General features: G+C 39.0%; 1 protein-coding gene across 3 annotated transcripts in view; it reads right to left on the bottom strand.

The window, feature by feature from the left end:
* si:ch211-207j7.2 (mitotic interactor and substrate of PLK1) overlaps nt 1–11,890 on the bottom strand; it is a 19,391-nt gene extending 7,501 nt beyond the window's left edge. Inside the window, exons 1-2 of one of the 3 annotated variants that reach the window (XM_017722103.2) lie at nt 11,763–11,890; nt 2,892–4,902 (exon numbers count right to left, since the gene is read on the bottom strand). In XM_017722103.2, coding sequence (XP_017577592.1) covers nt 2,892–4,881 — 1,990 coding nt within the window. In that variant the 5' untranslated portion in view covers nt 4,882–4,902; nt 11,763–11,890. Of the gene's footprint in view, nt 1–2,891; nt 4,931–11,762 lie in introns of all 3 variants that reach the window. The other 2 variants (XM_017722101.2, XM_017722102.2) reach the window with 2 other exon arrangements.
* Between the last annotated feature and the right edge of the window lie 991 nt (nt 11,891–12,881).

Consider the following 12,881-nt stretch of genomic DNA (forward strand, 5'->3'; position numbering starts at 1 on the left):
CTGGTTTATGCTTTTCTAGCAGGGAATGTCATGCTGCTTAATATCGTTCCCTAGTCAGAGCCCAGAGAATTTTGATTTTGAGATATTTAGGGAGTCCAAGGGGTTTAATTAGGGGCTTCTGGACCCACCTGAGCCCCCTGTATTTTGCATCTTGCTGCAAATGCTCCATGTTCCAGGAGGTTTGGAAAGATATAGCTGAATGAGGCCAGAGGAGAACGACACTACAGTGTCAAAGAATAATTAAAAGTCTGAAATCCGGGAGCGGTTTTTACTGTTGACTCTATTTTGATTGTTTACCTCCGGATTTGTGCGCCATTCCTCAACATCACTTTTATTTATATAGCCTTTTCCATGCTCAAGGGCACTTTGCAGCCAGAAGCGATGTTCTTTCATGAATGTGGGTCAGTTCAGGAGTGTGATCGGTTTAGATTAAAGGTGGATATCGATCACAATAAAAAATACCGTAACAGCCTAACAACAACAACAACAAAAAAAGGTGTTCAGTATTTCTAACAGATTTGACTATGTGGTAAAGCTTTTAAAGCAACATTCTTTGTCCCGCAGTGTTAATTGTTGGGGTAAACTTGAATGACTTAGCAACTAGCCTCGTAGCTCGAGTGCTAATGAACCCCCAGTACGTATCCGTATGTGGCCTCCTGTAATTTGCAGGTTTGGCTGTTTTCTGTCCTAAAAGTTCGAGGTCATGGCGGTGGACGTATGGTTATGTAATGGGCTGAATCAAAGCATAATGAAAGAATACTTTTCTCGGGTTAATGATTAATCCTAATCTAGACTCCTATAAAGCCGATTCTCCATTTGGAAATCCTGGGTTGTTTATTCTTCCCTCAGTAATTACACTATGTGCTGTAATGACCTCAGCGTCCTGACAGCTAAAACCTGTATTTACAGTCACCTGATCTGCAGACTGAGCTAGACACACATACACGCAGTGCTGCCTTGGCACTGACACAGCAAGGAGTTTGAACCTTTTACAAAACATGGATGCGTCATTTTAGAACTCCACACTCTTAAAAATGTTCTTCAAGGGTTCTTTAGTAAACACAATCCTTATATCTAGAACTATAAATACAGTTCTATGCATGATGAAATGGTTCTTCAGATTGATGCAGAATGAGTGTAATAAGTCAGTAATACCTCAAGAGGTGTCCTTGATGTTGTAACGCCCTGAATCTAACCTTAAAGCCGGTCTGCATTACAGATTCAGCATCTGTTTGTGTTTTTTTTTTCCTGGTTGCTAAACGATTAAATAGTTCACTAATATGTCACCACATGTTCTGCCCAAGTGTTCAGAGGCTAAAAATGCACTTTGGAACATGCAGCACATCTTGTAACTGATTAAACTTATTTTTAACTCTTACATAACTGCAATAAAGCAATACACTAGATAATTTATAGAACCTGTTGGAATCAGCGCTGCCAGTTCATATACGAATACTTTGTGAATTTAGGTGATTCATTTATTGCAATTAAGTTACAACAAGGTCTTAAAGTAAGTGCATTAATACTGTTTATTAGTGATTTTTAAATAATAGACCTTCAAAATAAGTAAAGCTTAATGCAGAGTTCACAAGTCATTTATAAGAGTCTAATTCAGGCTTCACTGAACAAAGTGAACAAACAACAATAATAAACCCTCTTTAAATAATATTAATTAATTATTCATTATATTAAAAATGAATATGATTAATGTAATTATTCTAAAGGGAGAAATGTTTATCTTACACCCTCCCTAGCACAACTGACTCTCACTGTTAACTCTTAGGTAACTGCAATGCAGCAGCACACTAGACACTATCTAGAACCTATAGGAATTAAATGCTGCCAATGTATATGAATACATTGTGAATTTCGGGGGTTAATTTATGCTCAATATTTTGAATAACATGGTCCTAAAGTGATTATAGTGCATTAATACAACTGATGAAGCAATTATTAGTGATTATTAAATCATAGACCTTCAGAAATGAGTACAGCTTAATGCAGAGTGAATAAACCTTTTACAAGAGTCTAATTTAGGCTTCACTGAACAAAGAACAACATTAATACCCCCCAGTATATGTTCCTAAAATAAGTATTATAATTATTCCAATGGGAGAAATGTTTATGTTACAACCCCCCACACCCCCCCAACTCACCTGACACTCACTGTTAACTCTTAGATAGCTCAATTAAGCAATAAGCTAGACACTATCTAGAACCTATTCAAATTAAGTGCTGCCAATTCATACTAATACATTGTGAATTTTGGTGATTATGCTCAATAATTTGTATTACAAGGTCTTAAAGTAATAGCATATTAATCTGTCTGATAATGTAATTATTAGTGATTTTAACATAACAGACTTTAAGTACTAAATAAAATGTAATGCAGAGTCAATGTGAGTCTAATTTAGGCTTCACTGAATGAATAGAAAACAATAAAAGACCTTCTTAAAATGAACATTATTATTTTAATTATTCTAAAGGGAGAAATGTTTATCTTACACCCTCCCTAACACACCTGATGCACTCATTTACCTGCACAAACATACCGAGTCAAAGGTTTGGGGACAGCTCATCTTGTTTTGAAATTTTCCCAGTAATGTTTGATTATCACTGTTACTTTTCAGTGAAATAAATAATAATAAACTCTCTATAAAGGTTTAGTTTATCATAAATCAGCTCTGTGTATATTTATCTTAATGATCATCACAGTTTCCTCTTGGTATAAAGAGCAGGTTTTAAATAAGAACTTGACAGTTTTCTTTTCCAAACTGTTATCAAAAGCTAATATTGAAGCTCTTTTGGTCCTTAGGTGGTTTTAACTTGAATGTCTAAAATATAGGAGATAAAATGGAAAAACATTTAAAAGATTTATTTTCTGATGTTACCTGATGTAGTTGTAATTGTGATCGATGTTTTTGCTGGCTCCTGTGATGCAGTCAGGTTTCTGTTTGTCGACGGGGTATTTGTAGGGGATCTGGCACCCTCAACCTCTGACCCCTGGCCATAAAGGCTGGTCCTTTGCTTGCGAAGCTCCTTTTCTCTCTCTCTGGCCTCCCGGATGTCCTGCTGCACTTCTGGCCGTAGAGACAGTGACGATCGCAGCTTGAAGAAAGGGTTTTCATTTAGAGTGGCTGACTGTTCATCATTATTGCCATCTTCAGTGCTGTCATCCTGGTTTTGCACTCGACCGACACAGTAGGGCTTTACGGAGAAAGACCTTCCTGACCCATCCACTACAGTCACAGACCTGTTGGTCGGATTTTCCACCTGGCCAAATGCATGAGCGACAGGTGAAGGAGTGTTTTCTAGGATGATCACCTGACCTTTGGTACCCTCAGTGAGTCCAGGACCACGGGGTGCACTGGACGTCAGAGTCAACTTGCCAACTGTTGAATGGTTACCACTCGGATCTTGAAGCAGATGCTCCAAGCTCCGTGTGCGTTCTGTAAGGAAGCCAGACATCTCATCAACCTGAGTTCCACCATTAGAAATCTCACAGGAGTTGACAGAGGACGGCCTCTTGATCTGGATTTCAGGAGCCTCTTTGGATTCCTGGAAGGCTTCAAACAGAAGCTTCTTCTCCCGAAGTTGCCTCACAGTACCTTTGTCATAAAATCCAGGCAACCTACCCAGCTGGACAAGAGCCTTCTCCCTTTCTACCTCAGCCCTGATTTCCCTCTGCATTTTGTTCCCAGCAAACTGCCGGTCCTTGCCTTCATTCTTCACGGACTTGAGCGGCAGATCCTGGGAAAGGATGGACTTCCTCACAGGAATCTCCACAAACTCCTTTGTCTTGTCTTCCTCAGGTTTTAGGCCACGGGACCTGCGCAAGCTTTGCTCCCGTTTGATGGCCAAGCGGATCTCCCTCTCAATTGGGGTTTCATTGGGATCTGGAGAGGAAGAGGCAACAGAAGTGGATGAGACATCCGTGGTGCTGTTTGGGGAGAAATCTGCAGAAACCCCACTATCACTCTGACTGTCTTCAAATTGATCCAGATCCATTCTGTTAGATGTCTTTGCTTCCTGAGCATCAGTAGGCGTCAGCTTCTTCGTTTCTGTCCCAAACTCTTCAGCCCCACTCTCTCTTCTCGTGTCCACTGTGCTTGAACCTGAAACCGTCTGCTTTCTCACTCTGTCTGCTTGCTCACTTTCCCTGCCTCCCTCCCTCCACCCTCCTGTTGCCTCTATCAAAGGCTCTTTCACCACAATAGCACCACAGGTTGGGCTTCCAGGATCCGGATTGGCTCTTTGTTCACCAGCAACTGTCTCTAGGGGTGGAGCGGGTTTGCACACCTGTTGCACTTCCTGGCTCTCAGTGTCTGGAGCAGGAATATGTGCATCTGGCTCCCCCTGATGGTCATGGATTACATCAGGGTGCTCTTCAGTGATGAGGCCTCTGGAAGAGCTTCTGGAGAAGGCTGGAGTTGGAGGTTTGGAGCTGCTGCTGTCCCTCCTTACCCATTGCTCTCTTGTAGAAGAAAAATCCAAAGGTTTGCAGTCTATCCCTTGCTCTTCGCTATCTTCTGACAGAAACACGATGGAATCTGAGCCCTCAGGAGATTCAGAGTGTTTGTCCACTGCTTTATCTGCTTGAACTGGTACTGGAGGCCACTCCTCATCTCTGGTTTCGTTGTCCATGCCAGTTAGGCTGCTGGGAGGAGGTGGAAGAGGAAAACTTTCAGCCCTAGCTTCTGAGGGACTCTCTGCACCTGTCTGCTGTTGTTGAGGAGAAACAGAGTGTGAATCCTCCTCTTGGGCCTGGGGAGCTCTTCCTCTTTCATCTGAGGAGTCATGCTCTGCATCCATCCACAGCCCGCTCCCCCATTCATCCTGAGACTCCGAGCCCAGCGGACTCTGAAAAGAGTCTGGGTCCATGGTGGTGATAAAACTTCAGGTCTGCCTGAAACAAGAGGCAGTTCAGGATCTGTATTAGAACACACACACACACACGCACACACACACACACACACACATCACACACACACACACACACACACACACACACACACACACACACACACACACACACATATGTATTCTGCACATGTCCAGTACCATTTAAATTTGTTGTATAAACTAAGCAAAATACTTTATTTATTATTAAAAAATGATACATTACTTTTATTAGTAGGCTGCCGCTTTTGTTGACACATCAAATGGTTGCTCTCTCTCTCGATGAGTGAGGAACAATGAGCTAAACATCTCATTTTACTCTAATCTATCATTCAGTCTTTCTGGCTTTAGCTACACATTTTAAAAAGGTGATTCCTCAAAGGTTCTTTAGTAAAGAAAATGGTTTTATTTAGAACCATGAACACTCAGATTTCCATCTGCATGCATGAAGGGATCTTTGAAAAGATCCCTTGAAAGTATTTTTCAGATTGATGGAGATGAAAGGGTTTTTCAGATTGATGGAGATGAAAGGGTTTTTCAGATTGATGGAGAGATTGATCATGTGCTGCATATGGTCTTAAATAGAACCTCTTTGAAAATTGTTCTGTGTAGCAACAAAAAAAGTTCTGCTATTGTGTAAGCTTGAAATTGTAACATAGAACCGTTTACAATACATCCTCTATCAATCTGAGCCATATGGCATTTTTGTAACCCATTCATTAAATCCTGATTAAATCCTCATTTATTCATCATAAATTCCTCATTAATTCCTCATTAATTCATCATTATTTCATCATTAATTCATCATTAATTTATCACTGATCTCAATATACATCAATCATTAACTGTAATAGTATTTAAATGATCAAACAGTAAACTAAGCATATTTTATTTATGTAAGGAAAAAGTGCCTCTATCAAAAATATGACTTTACAAAGATGCTATTACAGTTACCTTTCTCTCTCTCTCTCTCTCTCTCTCTCCCTGATCCTGTATCTCATTCTCCTCTCTCTTTCTCTATCTGTATCTATTTATCTCTCTCTCTTTCTCTCTCTCTCTGAATCTGTTTCTCTCTCTCTCTTTCTCTGTTTTTCTCTTTCTGTATCTCTCTTTATCTCTCTGTCTCTCTCTCTCTGTCTCTCTCTCTCTCTGTCTCTCTCTCTCCCTGTCTCTATCTTTCTCCCTGTCCCTGTATCTCTTTCTCCTCTCTCTTTGTCTCTCTGTATCTATTTATCTATCTCTCTCTCTCTCTGAATCTGTTTCTCTCTCTCTCTCTCTCTCTCTCTCTCTCTCTCTCTCTCTCTCTCTCTCCGTGTTCAGGTATGAGTCAGATCCTAAAGGAACACGCTCTGTTTTCCGCTAATCTAAAGCGAGCACTAATCTGCTTAGTTCTGTCCGAGCTGTAAAGCGCAGGAGGGTCAGAGTGAGCAGGTCCTTAGCAGCAGATGGTTTGGAATGACCTCCCAGTTCACCCAGTTTACCCAGTCAGAATGGATCAGTGGTAGTGATAGGAGCCAGACATCTATCTATAAAAGCTCCCTCACAGAAAGTTACTACATGAAAAGGTTATGAATACACTGCCTGATGTCTGAGACACTGTTCTTTTGATAGTTTTGAGAACTTAAAATCCATTCATGGTGGAGGGACACATCCAGGGCGCTGTGAAGCAAAATAGTCCTCAAAGAAAACGTATTATTTTCCACTGATCTCCCATCATCAACATTCCATATAAAACTCAGAAGATGTGTCGGTTCACTGGTGGTTTTGGATAGTAAATCTGAGTCAATCAACTATTTCATATCTTTGTTTGCAATAACTGAATTATGGGGGAATTTTAACAATTACTCAACTCACTGACCAGCTGAAGAGGTTTCCCTTCAGAACTGTGTTGCGAACGTAAGATGAACTCAAACTTTCCACAATTGAATACAATTAGTGTTTATTGAGTATAATTAGTGTTTATTTATTTGGACTGTTTTGAGCTCTTCTCTCTTTTCTCTCTGTTTAGTTCTTCTCTTTTGTTTCTGGCTGACCTGCTAATCACTCAGTGGGCCATGCATTGAGGTCTCAGTGCTGGAATCCAAGCGGGAGAGAGCGATTAACCCTAATGCTGTAAAACCCGACCAGCTATATATTATAATAATACAATACAATAATAATAATAATAATAATGATAATACATGGGATGGTGGTGTTTGTTTAAACAGCACTAGAAAGAAAAATAAGATCTAATAAAGAGAAAGCAGCTAATTCTATTGGAATTCTGGGTAATTTTACCCATTACTCTCTTATTGCTCATCGAACAGCCTCAGTCTAGACTGAATGATAGCAACTAATTGCAAGCAAGTTATTAATTATAACTATTAAACGATTAATTATTTAAATACAAATAATGTCAGGGCTTTCGGTGTAGAGTCTAGAATTATTGCCATTTTGCTGTATCTTAAATTTACATTGTACAATTTATTTAAATTGATTTATGTTACTGTTTACCTCATTATACAGTCATGAGGCATCAAAAAACAATAAAAACATGACAAAAATGTAAATAAAAAACAGAAAGCTGTGAGTGATCTAGGAGAGTTAATAAAGGAACGTGGGGAGAACCCTCACAATGTTACCCTCACACCACAGATGAGCATGGAGATGGCCCATGTCCAGGGCCTGGGACACTGTCCTAATGTCCTAAATACTCATTTCTCATGTGATCAGACTACATAGTTTTCTGGACAAAGCTGGACAAATGAGCATTCAATAACAAGGATCATCATTAAAGCCTTAATGAGGAGCTGCTTCTAACTGGCAGGAACGTTTCGCAAAGCTACAATCCTACAATCACTAATACTTCTTTGTATCAAAGTGTATATTTAGTATAACTATAATAACTATGAATGTAGTGCTGTTGTTACACTCAGCTCATCAGCTAATAAAAATCAGCCCTAAACATGTAAAAACACAGTGAATGAAGGCAGAAATGGACAGAGGTTGGTGAAAACTAGCATTTGGTGTTAAGCATTAATATATTTCACTTTTGTAGGAACTTCACCTTCGTATGGAAGGTGAAAGATATTCTTCTTGTGCTGTGTAGTTAATAACACCACAGCTTGAACCTGAAAGTTGTATTTATCTAAAATTCTAAAGTTAGCAGCTAGTTTAATTAGCTTAGCCCAGCTGTTCCTGTTGAGATGATGTTGTTTTGCTTCATTTATTAATTTTCTATCCGACAAAAATCTGCCCTAAACCTGATAGATGAATAAATTAGCACGATGACTAGCATTAGCTGCCTAATATCTCATAAAATGCAGAGAAACAAAATGTGTCACTCAGAGGAACTTCCCACAAACGACGCATGTGTTTAAAAAGATAAAGCTAATAGTTAGCTTAGCCTAGCTGTTTGTGTTGACATGTTTGTCACTGAAATCTGTATCTGCCCAAAACGTTCTAAAAAAATAGAGCAAAACCACACAAATACATTAAAACGAAATTAGCATGACTTATCTGCGCTCTCAGAAGAGTCACATATGAGTAATCACATGTGGTCACATGGTAAAAAGTAGTTCACATGCAAGACATGTGATTACTTGCAAATAAGTTTTTTTTGTACTCTTCACGTGTGAAATGACTTTTTGAACTTCTGAAAAACAGTAAAAACAGACAAAAACATAAAAACCAAATTTTTTTGTAAATATAGGATTAATTGCTAAAGTTAGCGGTTAACACAACAAAAGTGCTCAAAAAAAGAAAATAAACTCTGTGTCCCCGGAAAGAACGCCTCCCAATTCTTGTTCTGTTAGCATGGTTAGACACATTTAACCTGAAACTGAGAGAGTGTAACGGATGGGAGCGAGGAGGCGGACGCATGTGCTGAGGTAAGCGACGTTTATTATGAGCAAATCCAAAATCAGGGTCGAGACAGTCCAGGGTCATAGAGCCAACACGTAGAGATCGCAGGACAGACATGACAATAAAGAGCACTGAATCAAACACCAAACACCACGAGAACACAATACATCCAACAATTCAGACCGGTCAGACAAAGACCAGTCAAGACAAAGGGCAAACACAGGGCTTAAATACAACAGGGCCAACAAGGGATCACAAGACAGGTGGAAACACAGGTGGAAAAATCAGGGGCAGAGTCACTAAACAAGGGGGCTGGACTACAAAACCAAAACAAAACACAACACGAACACATGGACAAGACTGGGAGGGGCCAATTGTGACAAAGAGCCATAGTTCTTGTTTGCTTAACCTAGCTGTCCATGTTGAGATGCTTGCAGAGTCACCTCAGTTTACAAGTTCATGTCTACCAAAAGTAAAAATACGGAAAAAAAGATCAAATGCATTAAACCAAAACTAGCATACAGGATCTAGCATTAGCTGACTAGCATTGATTCAGCTCATTATGTAGAGGCAAAATAAATAATGTGTTGCTCAGAGAAACTTCCCCTTCAGACCAAAAGTTAAAGATCAGTAAGAGCCTGAAAGAGCCATGTTTGTATTGAGATACTAAAGCAACTTCAGTTGTTTACCTGCCATAATAAATCAGTCCTAAATGTTTTAAACATAACTAACAAAGGGACGAATGCTTTAAGCCAAAATTATGATTGATGTAGGATTAGCTGACCAGCGCTAGCTGAATTCAGCTCACAGTATTGAATAAAGACGTTTCACTGGGAGGAACGTCGCCTTCTTACGAAAAGAAGGTTTTATTTTACTGCTAGCGTGGTTAGAAGCTTTTAACCTCTTTTTCAAAGACATTCATTTACAAAGCTGAAGTTAACGTGGTTAGCGTAGCCTAGCCATTGGTGTGGAGCTGCTGTAGCTGCAGGCGGGTTGATGCTGATTGGATTGGGATGCTGTTAATGCTTTGGACTCTGGACCTGCTATATTTACCTGTTAGGCTTGGAGCAGCAGCACTGTTTGCAGGTGCTTCATGGCATAATGCTAATTACATAAGGAGCGGATTAGCGCCGTTTAATCGGCTTAGCGCCTGACCGCCATTGTCCATGTGAGCAAGATCTGTTTTCCCATTGAGGAATTACACCAGAATTACCGTGTTCTTCTGCAAGGAGCAGCAATGACCTCAATGCACGATTATTCAGAGAGTAAGGAATATCTACAGGCACAAGTTAGCGCCGTGTGATATTCACAGAATATTAATATAGCATTTACAGTCCCATTCAAACGTCTGGACTCCCTGCTCAGGCCCATAACTGTTATTCAACACAGTGTAGACTGAAATGTAATAAACTACACTAGTACAAAAGATGGTTCTCTTTAGAACCTTTATACTTAAATGGTTTCTTTGCATTGGGGAGTGTTTTTCAGACTGATGGATGAAGTGAAGTGTATATTGTTCTATACAGTGTATATATATATATATATATATATATATATATATATATGTAGCACCAAAATGTTTCTGCTCTTGTTATGAGGCTTTTATTGTTCTATTTAGCACCAAAGAGGGTTCTTCTATTGTTACAATGGTTCTATATGGTTCTATTTAGCACCAAAAAGCATTCTTATATTGCTATGATGGTTCAACATGGTTCTATATAGTACAGGTGTTCTTCTATTGCAATGATACTGCTATATAGTTCTGTATAGCACCAAAAAAGGGTTCTTCTATTGTTATAGTGGTATGGTTCTATGTAGCCCCTTAAAGGGTTCTTTTATTGTTATGATGGTTCTATATTGTTAAGATGGTACTAGATGTTTCAATATAGCACCAAAAAGTGTTCTTCTATTGTTAAAATGGCTCTGTATGGTTCTATGTAGCACCAAAAGTGTTCTACTATTGATACATGCTTGTATATAGCACCAAAAATGGTTCTTCAATTGTAATGATTGTTCTGTAGTTTTTATTTAGCACCAAAAAAGATTCTCTATTGTTGTGAGTGCTCCGTATGGTTCTGTCTAGCACCAAAAAAACGTTCTATTGTTATGATGGATCTACATGGTTCTATAAAGCACCAAAAAGGGTTCTTCTATTGTAATGATGGTTCTGTGTAGTTTTTATTTAGCACCAAAAAAGATTCTCTATTGTTGTGAGTGCTCCATGTGGTTCTGTCTAGCACCAAAAAAACGTTCTATTGTTATGATGGATCTACATGGTTCTATAAAGCACCAAAAAGGGTTCTGCTATTGTTGCAAAAAGACATCTTAGCCCTTTTTGGTGCTATATAGAACATATAAAACACATTCTCTATGAATCTGATGAACCATTTCACCATGCAGATACTGTATTTAAGCATGCAGATGGTTCTTTGATTGTTCATGGTTCTATATAGAACCTCTGTCCTTACTAAGGACTCAGAATGGAGAATCTTTAGTGTGAGATGGTTAAGTTTTGAATTATTTTAACCAAATAACTATTTTATTGGATAAAGTGAAGAGGCTGATAGATCAATGAATTCATCAATTAACCTGCACTGAATAGGCTTTATTACACACACACACACACATTATGGCAGGGAGTGCTGAATATATTAAATAAATAGTAATAATACAGTACTGAATAATGCGGTTCTGAACCATACAGTACTGAATACTGAATATATGTTAAAAACAATAATAGTGCAGTTCTTAATACAAACCTCTGTTGTTTGTAAAAGCATTACTGAGTTCTAGCACAAGCTAATACACACTAATACACACTGAAACACACAAACACACTAATACACACTGATTAACGTGTGTATAATTTCATGACTAATGTAATCACATCAACACAAAGTAAGCACACCTTCAGTAACCATGCTAATATATTAATGTGATGATGAGTGATATATTTTATCCTGTAAATTTAGAGCACCGCTGTTCTTTTGTTACACTGTAGTGGAGAAAATAAAGCCCACCTGCTGTCGGGGTCCGGCTCCTCAGGCGAGAGAGCGAGAGAGAGAGTGAGTGTGAAAGAGCTGAAGACCGGTAGAGGATAATCACATACACAGAGGACAGCCCACTGACCTAACTCGCTCTCTTTCTCCCTGTCCTCTCTTTCTCCTTCTCTCTCCCTCCCACTCTCCCTGTACTCTCTCTCTCTCTCTCTCTCTCTCTCTCTATCTCTCTCTCTTACTCTCCCTCTACTCACTCTCTCTCCTACTCTCCCTCTACACTCTCTCTCTCTCTCTCTCTCTCTCTCTCTCTCCTGATATAATACTGTAGAGACAATACAAAAAAAACAGAAATAGTGCTGAGAAATGTCATACGTAGAAGTTAGAAAATCAGCAAAACATGCAGCTTTGACAAGGAGAATGGTGGGGAAGGGGGGAGGGGTCATGTATATTCATCCTGTAATATTTTGGTTCAGCATATTTGGTGTCAGCAGCATCACTTTATATACTACAATAACCTGCAGTACAGACCAAAATATCAATATAATAAACAGGAGGATTTCTGATTTCCTATTCCACCAGATTTTAGCATATAATTACTATTTATGTACTGTGACATATTTTATATAGAACATGTTCAATTCAGTGTTTAAACTTTTTTAAAAATTGCACTCATGAAATCAACAACAATGTATGTAATGCAATTTGACAAGAGGCGCTTAAACTTTTGTATACGGCTATATAAATATATATATATATATATGCACACACACATATATTTGTATATATACATATGTAGGACCCTTTGTTTGTTTGTGTTATTTTCTTTGTTTTTCATTGTAAGTGTAAAAGAACTCCATTTCCCAGAAGCCTTTTTTGTTATCACGCCATTTATCTGTTGGTTTCCTGTTCAGCTCAGCCAGTCATACGAGTGGAAAGCTTGACAGACATTTTTCTATCCAATCCGCGCTGAGTATGGGCGGAACTAAGAGGGGGAGAGACAGTGGAGGAGAGAAGTTGGTGTTCTGACTCTCCGGAGCGTTTTATAGATTTTTCTTTGTTCTAGATAAAGTTACGGCCGTATTACTCTATATAGCGGCCCAACCGCAGTGTTTCAGTTCAGTTTTACTGCGGAACGGCTGG

The sequence above is a fragment of the Pygocentrus nattereri genome, chromosome 30 (assembly GCF_015220715.1).
Source record: "Pygocentrus nattereri isolate fPygNat1 chromosome 30, fPygNat1.pri, whole genome shotgun sequence".
Taxonomy (NCBI): domain Eukaryota; kingdom Metazoa; phylum Chordata; class Actinopteri; order Characiformes; family Serrasalmidae; genus Pygocentrus; species Pygocentrus nattereri.